This window comes from Cololabis saira, chromosome 8 (assembly GCF_033807715.1).
Source record: "Cololabis saira isolate AMF1-May2022 chromosome 8, fColSai1.1, whole genome shotgun sequence".
Taxonomy (NCBI): domain Eukaryota; kingdom Metazoa; phylum Chordata; class Actinopteri; order Beloniformes; family Belonidae; genus Cololabis; species Cololabis saira.
Genome location: NC_084594.1, coordinates 12,993,266 through 13,006,179, shown reverse-complemented (window position 1 = coordinate 13,006,179; position 12,914 = coordinate 12,993,266). Strand labels below are relative to the sequence as shown.

The following is a 12,914-nucleotide window of genomic DNA, read 5'->3' as shown; positions in this document are numbered from 1 at the left end:
TAAAGGAGCATGAGGCTCCTTTTAAGAAATGAGACTCATTAGCGCCACCCTTCGCCACGACGGCCGTCGGGGGTACTGCAGCCAACAGCGAAGCCGGCACGGGAGAACGGGGACAACGCGCATGACGTCACATCCGCAGGACAGCGCGGGAAATTCGGGCCCAGAATTGTAGCACATTTTGCAGCACACAGCCTGTTCAAGGCAACGGAGAGATACACTAGAGGGCTCATTCTTTTTGGTTTGGAACGCTTCATCTGACATTATTACTAGAAAACTTAAAACGTATACGCATTTTTTTCATAAATCCTGCTTCAATCGTGCCTCATGCTCCTTTAATGCGATTGATTACATCTGAGCATGAGTTGCTCATCAGCATTGCCGATTCAACACAACGTCAAGTCTCTGTTGCAAAACTGATTCCCTGCACCTGGAAGAAGTGTGAATTATCATCAGCAACCTTTGTGTAATCACAGCCTGAGACTTTATTTACATCAGGGTTACAAGACAGTTGGAAAGATTGTAATGAGGAGAACTTTAGACTTATTTTTCATAAATTAGAAAAATGTTAACGTCATATACTTTAAAAGGAAAGGTGATCATCATCCTACTGCCTTATTTCTTTTGTGAGCAAAACAAGCTTCTAAGAATTGCTGCTGATTGCAAATTTGGTGACATTTGAGCTCATTCTGGATACACTGATTTGAATGATTGACTATTGTTAGTAGCTAACGCCTGATTATGGGACACCACAGAAACTCCATGTGAGTGCCTCGCGTATAGGCTTTCTCCTTCGTGAGAGGTGTAAAGAAACATTTAAATGATCTTTAAGGAGAAAATGAATCCTAATGATGACTTTTTGTTAACAGCTAATAAAATATTTACATTCCGACCTCACCATAAACCACAACACAGCCTCTTTGGTTTTGTTTCTTATTCCATTGGTTTGCTGTTCAATATTCTGCAATACTTGAGGGAACAGATAATGTAAATTGTCCTGTGCCCTGCATTTTTGAGATATCTGCTTAAAGGGACACTCCAACACTTGGAGAACGTGCTCATTTGCTCTCAAGCCCAGAGTTTGATAAGAATGTTTATATTGTTTGCTTCCCTGTGTGCTCAATAACTAAATGCCCTTCCCTTAAAGAACACGGACACCTAGTCGATATTATGATGTAAACAGAACAGGTTTTTATTCATGATTAAAAATGAAATTGCCAGTAATGACTTTTAATTGCTAACCACACAGAGTAGGTGTAGGAAAGCATGGAGTGTGCAGTGAATGAGTTTAGACTGATCATTATTTATATTCTAAAAACAATATTGTCAAGTCTCACATAAGGATTATACAGGTGGGCTTGTATTATTGCCTCAGGGTAGATCATGAATGAACCACGGTGAATGTTCTGGATATAAATAATCTTGATATCTCCTTTGTATGGATAACAAAAGAAGCTTGCTGGCTGCATGAGCTTGAATCAATGATATTGTCTCATATAGTAGTCTTGGCTCTTTAGGACAGATTACATTTCAGTAGCGAGAGCCAACTGAAGTCCCAACCACTCTTGACAATGGAAATGTGTTTATTTTTAGTGCCATCAAATGAGAATGTGAAAGTCTATATGTCAAGTATGCATGAGATGAAAAACGGTGTGATCGTGCGTCCACATCTAAGCAATTTTAGTGAGTGTGCCGCTTCATGAGTTTGCAGCAATGCAACAAAATAAATTAAACAACACTCAGCATTATTACTCTATAAGTCTATACGTTTTATGCCATGTCATAAATTTGTGGAGGTGCATTTCTCATCACTGTAACTGTCATGTAAAGATCTCACCAGGTCTTAAACTGAAGTAAACACAGCATCAGATAAATCTTTTCTGTATTTAATGAACCATTGTGGAGGACACTGTTTTAGTTTTCTGAGGCTTGCAAGAATTCATTTATGCACAACTCTACCAAGGTCCTGCCATAGCATGTGAGGCATTGTTATAGAAGTCTTGCGGTTTGCAAATCTCAGCTATGGTGCCATGTTTTCTTCAAAGAGAAAAGAGTGTTTCTCTTGGCAGCCCTCCCAAACAAGCCATAGGCTACTTATGCAGTCTTTTTGTAATTGCAGTGACATGAACTTAAACATTAAAAATGCTTGCAGAAGCACAGTTTCTCTGAGCATCACACTATCTGAACTTGGTGGTGAAATGGCATGGGACATACACCCCTGTGAATGTTGTCATCTTCAGTGCGATAAATTATTGTTTTTAAACCCATCCCAGATTTACTGATGTTAAGCAATCAATGTATTGTGATGTGATGTGATCAGAGGTGTCAAAAGTATTCACATTCATTACTCAGGTAGAAGTATAGATACTAGAGTTTAAAAATACTCCTGTAGAAGTTGAAGTATCCACTCAAGTTTTTTACTCAAGTAAAAGTATAAAAGTACTGGTTTCAAAACTACTTAAAGTATAAAAGTAAAAGTAATGTAAGGGGGAAAAAAGCCATTAAGGAAAAAGCCATTGAAAATGAATGCATCTTAGTATAATGCAAATATATTAAAGAACCATATATGTGTACTATTGAGCATTAACATGTGTTTCAGAGAGCAGGAGATATGATGACTAGTTGCCTATAAGTATTGTAATGGTGCAAAAAGTCAAACTTCAGAGGCATGTTATCATTTATCCTAACCTTTATTGGAATGTACATCCAAGTTTAGTTGCAGGAATCTGAGGGAACGGATGTAAGAACAAAACTGGACAAGAACATCTGAAACAACCACAACCAAATTCACTCTATCCGGATGGAGCAATTTAACTGGATAGTTTTTTTTAAAGGCCGAAATGAAATAGAGTAACGAGGCTGTTTTTAAAATGTAAGGAGTAAAAAGTACAGATAATTGCGTGAAAATGTAAGGAGTAAAAGTAAAAAGTCGTCTGAAAAATAATTACTCCAGTGAAGTATAGATAACCAAAATTTCTACTTAAATAAGGTAACAAAGTATTTGTACTTCGTTACTTGACACCTCTGGATGTGATGTGATCTATTCTATTCTATCCTATCCTATTCTATTCTATTCTATTCTATTCTACTCTTTAAGATCAGTAGATGTATTTCCTTTTTGGCATTGTGTTCACACCCACCTTAATGACCAGAAAACATCTGCTTTTCCATGTCTAGAGATGCTAACAGTTGCTGATGATCAATTGATCGAGTGTATTTGATTCGCAGCATCTGACATCTGTAGCTGCTGATTCAAAATTACAGAAGTTATCAATTTTTCTCTCCGCTAACTTTCCATCATAACACAGGCCACAGTCATGCATACGATTAGACCTAGTGTTGGCACTTATTTTCTCCTCTTTCCCTCTGGGAATAATTATGTCGCAAGCCGGTGACAGGTATGCAGTTAATGTGCAGTGCAGGAAAAACATGCTTTCCAAACAGCTGCACAAGCCCCCGTCGCTGTTGGTGGTTTTAATTAGATGTCCCTGTGTGATAAACACATTCATATAAATGTTAGTTTATTTATCTTAGAATGTTTCAATCATCAATTCTCATTAAGATTGTGGGAGTGGGAGTGGGGTTGGGTGGTTGAGGGGGGGGGGGGGGGCGGGGGGTGTGCTTTTCTATTTCCTATTTTTCTTTAGTCATTAATATATTAATCTTTTTTTCAATTAGTTTTGAATTGGCATCAACACTCTAGGGCTCTGCGATGAACCCAAGTGCTGGAACACACAGTGTGACAAGGATGGAGCCCTACGCTAGGTCAGTTTTTAATCATCTTCCCTTTTCCCTCCACCATTCAGTGGAGTGCGTTTGGAGCCGCAGCCTGCTTTTCCACTCCACTAGACCCAATCACTGCTCCAACACCAGACTGGGACCTGGCAGCGTGGCAGAGCCAAGGGGGGGGGGAAAGAGCAGGCAAAAGCTGAAGGGGAAACCTGCAGTGGTCACTGGACGACGGGGGACAGATGAGCAACACTCCACAGGATCAATGAGGCCCCTCGAATCTACAGCAGATCATCTTTCTACTGCTGCACCATCTCGCTCCCGCCTCCATTAACCACATCAACGCACCGTTTTTATGGCACCTGTTTTTTTCCCAGACATATAGAGAGAGAGAGAAGGAGGGAAGCAACCGCATGGAGAGAAAAATGAGCTGGTCGGGACACATGAAAGACAAAGAGGTGGGGAGGTATTCAGAGGATGTATTGATTGTTTTCACTTTGGTATAATTGCAATTAAAGGTTGCAAACAGCCCAGTGGATCAGTTTCACAGCTGTCACCCAGCAGGGCTCATGGCAGCATTGATGCATATACCACATTTCCCTGGCCAGCCGCGGAGGAGTGTTAATACCCTGGGGACTGTGTTTACACTGCAGTGTTGTGCAGTCTCTCAAACATTACATGGTGTCATGTTTTCTTTCCTGAAAAGAAAGAGGAAAAAGAAAAGTTCAACAATTCCCAAAAAGGTAAAAGTAGTAGTTTTTACCAGCAACAACAATCATGATCTAAGCGAATTCAGAGTATTTTAATTTTAGTTTGATGCTGTAAACATTACACATGCAGAAATATTGCAGGTTTGCAGGAGATCTTTACCCTGAATCTTTGCAGAGGATGACGCAATGCCCTGTGGGGACGTGGTCTTTTCAAATTCATTACATTTCAAATTCAGTTAACACCATTCACAACTTGACATTTTGCGCGACTCCAACAGAAGGAGATCAGACTGGCTATCTATTAAAAAAACTGAACCTCAGTGTAAATGTTGCAAACGCTTACATGAAGACTTGAAGGGCCATAAATGGTAAATAAACTGTAATACAACCGTATGTTAATGGACAAAGAATTGAAGGAACAATATTTACCAAATAGGCAGTTATTTATTAGAAATGAGTGGATTAGGCATTAAATTTGATGTGCAGAATTTGTTTGTGAACTCTTTGCATTTGAAGTTGATATCTCAGTTCATTCACTAACCGTCAATGAAAATGGCAACACTTTTAAGATTGACTTATCTGATATCTATGACTTTGTTATGAGCTATTTTTGAAAAACATCAGATTTTCATTAAGACCCTTTCTTTATCTGCTTGTTAAAATTGGTATAGCAGTGCTTTTAATTAATTTATAATTGTGTTGCGATGCAAAGCCCTTTTGTGTTTGTTTATACTGGCTAAGCCCCAAGATGGCAAACAAGAGAGAGAAAGCAAGTGAAAGCAAGCATGACCTCTTGTAAAAGCTTCAGTTCCAGGAAATGTTTTGTTCTCTTAAACCACCGATTGCGAAATACTGACCAGAATTTAATTCAATTCTATTTATATAGCATTTGTTACAACACAAGAGCTGCAGTTTTACATGCTTCTGTGCTGCTTCTACAGGACTACCGCCTGCCAATAAAAATATAGGAATAAATTATAACTGGCGATTGAAACAAGGTGCCAAGCAAAATAGAACTGGTGTCGATTCCCCGCCCTCCAAAAGTTCATCAAGCGCGGCGTGATAGAGGCGTTCAGAAAACACTGCAGTTACTGTAACTGAGGATATAAAAGAAACAGCTGGCTCTTATAGAATTAACATCTTCTGAACTATATTCCACTAAGTCCTTTAGAAAATATGGTTTATTGGCAGCCATGCAAGTTAAGGTTGTGTAAAAGATGGTGAAAAAAACTTTCAAAAAAGTTATTTTGTGTTTCAGCAACAAATAGCAGCTAAATAATAAATTCCATAGTTCTTAAAACACTTACGTCAACCTCATTTAGCAGCAGTAGGCAGTTATTTTCATTGACAAAGCCCTAAAAACTCACGGTGCTACATCACTGTAGCTATAAACATCAGCCAGACACAGTAAAGAGACCGAATACTGAACATGCACGTACTCTGCAGCAGAAACAAACACTAAATGAATGCAGATGTTTGTCAGTCACAGCCGGATGCGTAGTCAGAAACGTTTTTTTTTTCTTTTTCTATTTTTAGAAGTCCACTGTGACAATATTTATATGAGTTTTGTGTTTGCAGCTTCATCGACCAAGTTACTGATAATAATAATGCTTGAAGGCTAGTGTACAGTACGTGAATATCATTAATAGTTCAAATTTGAATGTGGTTTAAATCTCGTAGCGGCACTGCAGTAACAGTTTTTCAAACAGTGTCACATTAGCACAATCAACATTTTCCCTGTGATAACCCTCCATGACTTTCTATCAGACCCAATCAGTGCATGCCATTAATTTTTTTTTTTTTTTTCTTTCCTTTTTCCAAACCTCAATTTCCTAGCTGCATGTGAGAGACCTCTTTATGGGAACCAAATCGACTGTTCATTAATGAGGGGGAAGCACTATCAAGAAAAAACATCTTTAATTAACACATCCCCGGCACTTCCTGTCTTTGATCTCGCAGTTTGATTTATGCTTCTGCGAGAAAAGCTTGGTAGTAGTACAAGAAAAAGTTCAGGGGAGGAGGGGGGGGCGACGATGCTCTACGAGAAAATAATGGGAAGGCCTGTTGTTCAGGAAGTCTTGCAGCATGGGGACCTTTTCTCTTTCCGTCCGGGGGCCAGCTCAATTACCAGTCAACACAGCTATCTCTTTAATAGCCCGATAAGGCAATAATCCAAAATCCATACACTTTTAATGACTTTCCTGTCTAATTAAGGAGCCTTTTACCAAAGATGGACATCTGAGGCACTTCCATTGTCTGCAAAACTATTGTTGAAACCATCAGTGTCACCAGTTAAGAACTACTAAGTAGCTTTATAAGAAAAGTATTATGCTACTTTTTTTATATTTATTTATTTTTTTGGCACAGAAGAAAGATATTTTTGTACAAAGAGGGAAAAATTCCTCTAGTAATCCACATGATTTACTTTTCAATGTCAGAATAAAGTGGAGCAGAGAAATCTCTCTTAAGCCAGTTCTCACACTGGATTTAAAATGCTCTCTGGCTGGGAATGTACAAGTACAAATATATATATATATATATATATATGTGGAGGATCACGCGTTGAAATAAAACGTCCCAGGAGAAACTGGGTAAGTGTCCTGATGTGTCCTGATGCGTCCGAGCCAAGAGATGTTTGTTGGTCATGTGTTTGTAAGTCTTTAGTCCCCTCTAGTGTCGGACCGAAACACTGTACGGCCTCCGTAAATTACAATAATGGTCTGTGAAACTATAACTCAATTGGAGGACTTTGTAGACAGATTTAGGTATTTCTTCCAGTCACTGCTCTGTTTGTTTTTCCTTTTTTTTTTCTGTTGTGAGAGTAATAAGAGAGAACTTTCTTGAGTAAACACTGTTATCTTGTTTAAAGAGTCAGATAGAGAGTTATTCAAACTCAAAGCTGCTTCTCCAAACCTTTCCTGATGTTTCTGACTTTAGAAATGTTTTCTTTAATAAATATATTGAGTCCTCAGTTTTTCAAGTTTGTAAAATGTCACTTACTTTAGTTTCCAAAATATGCCTTATCACCATGATCCAAGTTTTATTTCGAGTAACATAACAGTTCTGCCCTCACAGCTAAACCTTTTAGTTTTAGTTTATTGTTTTGCACAGTTTTTTAAAAAATATACAGGAAATATCAATGATAAACACTATAGGTGCAGGAAGAGACAAAAAACCCAATGGGCTTATTTGAAGCCTCCACCGAAGATATTAAAATTTCATGTCAAGATTAACATACAAAAAACAGAAAGTAAAACTACACAAAAGTGATGGCAAACTAATAATGCAATATATAAATAATAAAGAATAAAGACAAAAAATAAGTGTGTGTGAGTGTGCATGGGATATTGTTTTTACAACTTATATTATATTGACTCCTGAGCAAATAAGACTGTACATGTCACTATGAGTGAAACACAAAAAAAAAAAAATTCCTAATCCTGTACAATTCACCAGGGTTCAAAAAGGACATTTAATTACGTTTTGATGCAAATATCAACTGTCCTTTTTGAGATTTCATACTAGAATAGCAGTGAGGATTTTATGTGTTTCATCCGGTGCTAAACCTTCCTCAGAGACGTTTTAAATCCTGGCCTAAAGGAGTGAGAGGCGTGTTTTTTTACTGGAAGTGATAACAGAGTGTGAGACAAACCACAGGTGCATACTTGGCATTTGTCGTAGGAAAAGGAACAGCCTCATTTTTCCACATCTGTTCAAGGTGAAGTTCAGGTATAAAAGTCACAGAAAAGTGTTCCTTCTCTGAAAGGTTTGGATCCGACGTAAACATGCTGAGGTTTCTGGTGTTGACAAGTCTCGCAGCCCTGGGTAAGAAAATGACCAAAAAATGTTACGCCGTGTAAATATAATTGATCAATGTTTGTCTTTTCACATTCTCAGTCACTTTTCTTCCTGCTCATGGAGCTCCAAATAATTTGCTCTTCCACTGAGTTCTTGCTCCCAGAAGCATTTTCTTATGCCAACTGAGATAAAAACAACTCAAGATTTTAAGGTTTTTACTAAAAATGTCAAAGACTGGTTGAAGCAAAATCAGAAATGTACGCATTTTTAATCACCTGTAACCGCTAATAGGGTGCTCTCTTGCAAGCTGAGAATTGTAAATAGGATATAGCTTTGCATGTTGAAAATTGAATGTATTTTTGTATTCTTTTTCTCCTTTCTTTCGTTTTCTTTTACTAAAAGCCTAACTAGGGACAGGAGATGGAAACTAGCAATAGCTATAATCTCTGTATGCAGAACATCAGTCACATTGGCTTGTTTGTAATGAGTGAATGTGATCACATGTAAACCTGCATTGTCCCTATTAAATAAAATAAATTAAATTAAATTTCCTCCTCCAGAAATATACATCGTTTTTGGAAATCCGTGTTAAAATGGGCTTTTTTTCTTGGTTTTTCTTACGTACCCAGTACTGGGTGAGCTGGAAGCTCAGCCCAGGCACCTGATGAACATGGACGAGAGGGTTGTGGGAGGCGAGGTGGCCAGCCCCAACTCCTGGCCCTGGCAGGTACTGTACTGTCTGCGGCTACATTCATGTTTTGTTTTGGGTTATGTGCTGAGAATAAAAGGAAAACCAAACCGAGTCATGTCAGACGAGTGAAGCTTATTGTTTTCTTTCCTTCAGATCTCTCTTCAGTACAGATCTGGCAGCAGCTACTACCACACTTGCGGAGGAAGCCTGGTTAAGACAGGCTGGGTTATGACCGCTGCTCACTGCGTGGACAGGTATCATAATGATTCACTACTTAGACACCATATTTCTCAGCTGTGCATGCTTTATTTATGCACATTTCTTCTTTGATTGCTTTGACTCATATATCTCCAGCCAGCTCTTATCACAACACTGATGCAGGATTTATTTCACTGCCTCTAAATGTCAACCAGAAGACTTCTCACCAAGCTAATTTATAACCGTTGCAAGAATAAGTTATTTAACTAGATTAGAAAGGCAAATCAATAGAAATGAATCAAAAATAAATAAATAAATCAACAAAGCAGTGCTTAGTTTCTGTTTTTATACAGCGACGCTAGGCTGTGGGTGTATTGAATATAATGGTTTTCCTTTGTTCTTGCAGTAATAGGTCGTGGCGCGTCGTTCTCGGTGAACACGATATCTACGTGGAAAGCGGCAGAGAGCAGATCATTGGTGTCAGCCGTGTTTATATCCACCCCAACTGGGATGCAAGCAGATTGTCCAATGGGTGAAGATTGATTTTTTCTTCTTTTTAAAGCTGTTATGCTGTTTTTATAAGTCTTGTATTTTAAAAATGCAGTGCTTTTATTGCAAGTCAAATGTAATTATTATAAACACACGAGGCATCTGAATGTGACGGCAAGGTTTTGGGAGCTTAAGCTTCAGCCAAAAACGTCCAATGGAAGAATCCAGCATCTTTACAAAGACAGTTTGTGCTTCCCCCTTATGTCAGGTATGACATTGCTCTGCTGAAACTGACTTCTCCCGCCAAGCTGAACACTTACGTCCAGCTGGCCTCTCTGCCTCCCAACGGCCAGATTCTGCCCCACGACAACCTCTGCTACGTCACCGGATGGGGCCGCACCTCCAGTAAGTTGATCTTAGAGATCGTTGCCAGTATCGAACCTGAATCTCTCCTCTGAAGCTGAATGTGTGCCGTCCTTCCACCTTGCTTCCCCTACACCTGTAGCTGGTGGCCCCCTTTCTGCTCAGCTCAAGCAGGCCTACCTGCCCGTGGTGGACCACAAAACCTGCAGCAGGAGTGACTGGTGGGGCGGCTCTGTGAGGACCACCATGGTGTGCGGAGGCGGCGGTGCTGAGGCTGGATGCAATGTGAGTCTTCTCTCGCAAGAAAGAAAACTATCTCTCTAGACCAGGGGTGTCACACTCATTTTGCATGGCGGGCCGGATTTGACCAATTTTTTTCTCGAGGGCCGCACGCTGAAAATAACAAAAACGGTGTGAATTTTTTTTTTTCTAATTCTTTTTTTTTTAATATTGTTATCTAATTCAATATCAGTTTAGTTAATTTTAAAGGAAATATGCACTTTGCTAACACTCTAATTATGTAAAATATATTTCTTCAGGATCTTTTCTTGAAATTTTTCGATTTTTTGTAATATTATTATGTAAGATGCTTTTAATATCATTTTACAAAGATAAACAGAAACAAGTATGTTTTTTTTATATTTCGCTTTTTTATAGGATCTTTCTTATTACATCCGAGAGTGTTTCTTTGTGATTTAGAGATTTTTCTAGTACAATTAAGTGAATTTATTTTTAAAAATTGGCACGGATATTTACGCCAGTGTGACGAAAAATCAGCACTTCTCTTTTAACTGTTTACTTTGTCACTATCCTTGTATTCAAAACTGAAATTCTCAGAATAAATATCTTCTATCATCTTTTTTAGCAGTGATATTTTTCCTGCGAAAATATATAGTAGTCAGTTAGTCAGTTAATAAAAATAAACGACCGTCTACAAAGAAATAAAATCAGCAAATGCATTCTAGAAAACTAAAAAAATGTCGAAAACTGCTCTCTTTGTGGAATAACGATGGATTTGTAGAAGAAATATATTATCGGATATGCTGCGATCCATGGCAATTATTTATGCCTTCCTTTTTAGTAAATTAACATTTCGGTTTTTGCGTTGGAAACTTCTCGCGGGCCGCATGAAAACCTCTCTCGGGCCGCATGAGGCCCGCGGGCCGCACATTTGACACCCCTGCTCTAGACATTAACGTGACTTATTCCACTTATTTCGCACATGTGTTCTCATCCGTGCGTCTCTAACATGACCTTTCCTTTATCTTGCTTCTCTCAGGGCGACTCTGGTGGTCCTCTGAACTGCCAGGTTAGCGGCAAATACTACGTGCACGGTATCGCCAGCTTTGTGTCCGGTTATGGATGCAACTACCCCAAGAAACCCACCGTCTTCACCCGTGTGTCTGCCTACATTGACTGGATGAACTCGGTAAGGATGAAATACGTGTAAGAAAGCAATATTTCTTTGCACAGAATTTTTAAACATTGATGGTTGATCATTTTTTTTTCCCTTTTCTTTTTTCCAGATCATGTAAAAGATACAAGAGTCATCTGTGTTGACGCACACAAAGAGAGACCCCGTTTTGGACCATGTTTGCGTTTGATAAACTTACTCCCTTATCTGGTCTCCCTGTTCCAAAATAAACGTGAATAAATATTGAATGATGACTCATTTTTCTTTAAACGTTTGCACAACTACAGTTCTGTACAGGATACAATCATGCTTTAGGCGTCACACTACGCCACCTAACCACAAAACATAATATACTGTACAGCAAAATATATAGACGATCAACGAATCTATGTAATGCACAACAGAAAGATGAAAATGTAAACATGGACACGGAGAGAAAATGAACTTTTGCGATTGAGACTCTGATCCTGAGAAAAACAACAGCAGTATGATATAATGTGGTTTTCGGAAATTATGATAAACTAATTTAAAGTGGGAGAGTCAACAGGTGCAGTTCAAACCCCTGCCAGTTTTACAGAGGTGTCAAGTAACAAAGTACAAATACTTCGTTACCTTACTTAAGTAGAAATTTTGGTTATCTATACTTCACTGGAGTAATTATTTTTCAGACGACTTTTTACTTTTACTCCTTACATTTTCACGCAATTATCTGTACTTTTTACTCCTTCCATTTTAAAAACAACCTTGTTACTCTATTTAATTTCAGTGAATTTGGTTGTGGTTGTGGCACAGATTTTCTTGTCCAGTTTTGTTCTTACATCCGTTGCCCTCAGTTTCCTGCAACTAAACTTGGATGTACATTCCAATAAAGGTTAGGATAAATGATAACATGCCTCTGAAGTTTGACTTTTTACACCATTACAATACTTATAGGCAACTAATCATCATATCGTCTGCTCTCTGAAACACATGTTAATGCTCAATAGTACACATATATGGTTCTTTAATATATTTGCATTATACTAAGATGCATTCATTTTCAATGGCTTTTGTCCTTAATGGCTTTTTTCCCCCTTACATTACTTTTACTTTTATACTTTAAGTAGTTTTGAAACCAGTACTTTTATACTTTTACTTGAGTAAAAAACTTGAGTTGATACTTCAACTTCTACAGGAGTATTTTTAAACTCTAGTATCTATACTTCTACCTGAGTAATGAATGTGAATACTTTTGACGCCTCTGAAGTTTTCACATTAAAAGACGCTCAACTTAGAAAGTAAAAGAGGGAGAGAAGCATTTAGAAACCCTGTTGCTCACCTCTCTCACAGCCACAGGTAAGGAATGTCGAGGATATATTATTAATGGTCTACTGCCAAAACAGTTAAAACTTAGAAACCAGACAAAAATCATGCAAAAACAGAAGCTACATTCAGAAAAGTTTACATTTAATGTAATGACTATCCTCAGAGCTCCTGTCCAGCCACGCGGGGGTCGGCAACGCTGGAAGAGTTGTGGGAGGTCAAT

At 38.4% G+C, this 12,914-nt stretch overlaps 1 protein-coding gene across 1 annotated transcript; it reads left to right on the top strand.

The window, feature by feature from the left end:
- Positions 1–8,122: 8,122 nt before the first annotated feature.
- Positions 8,123–11,637, top strand: LOC133448355 (elastase-1-like). Its single transcript, XM_061726794.1, has 8 exons — positions 8,123–8,261; positions 8,864–8,961; positions 9,079–9,179; positions 9,530–9,655; positions 9,881–10,017; positions 10,118–10,260; positions 11,255–11,404; positions 11,502–11,637. The coding sequence occupies exons 1-8, from the start codon at positions 8,222–8,224 to the stop codon at positions 11,508–11,510; spliced, it is 804 nt and encodes a 267-aa protein (XP_061582778.1). The 5' UTR covers positions 8,123–8,221; the 3' UTR covers positions 11,511–11,637.
- Positions 11,638–12,914: the final 1,277 nt, after the last annotated feature.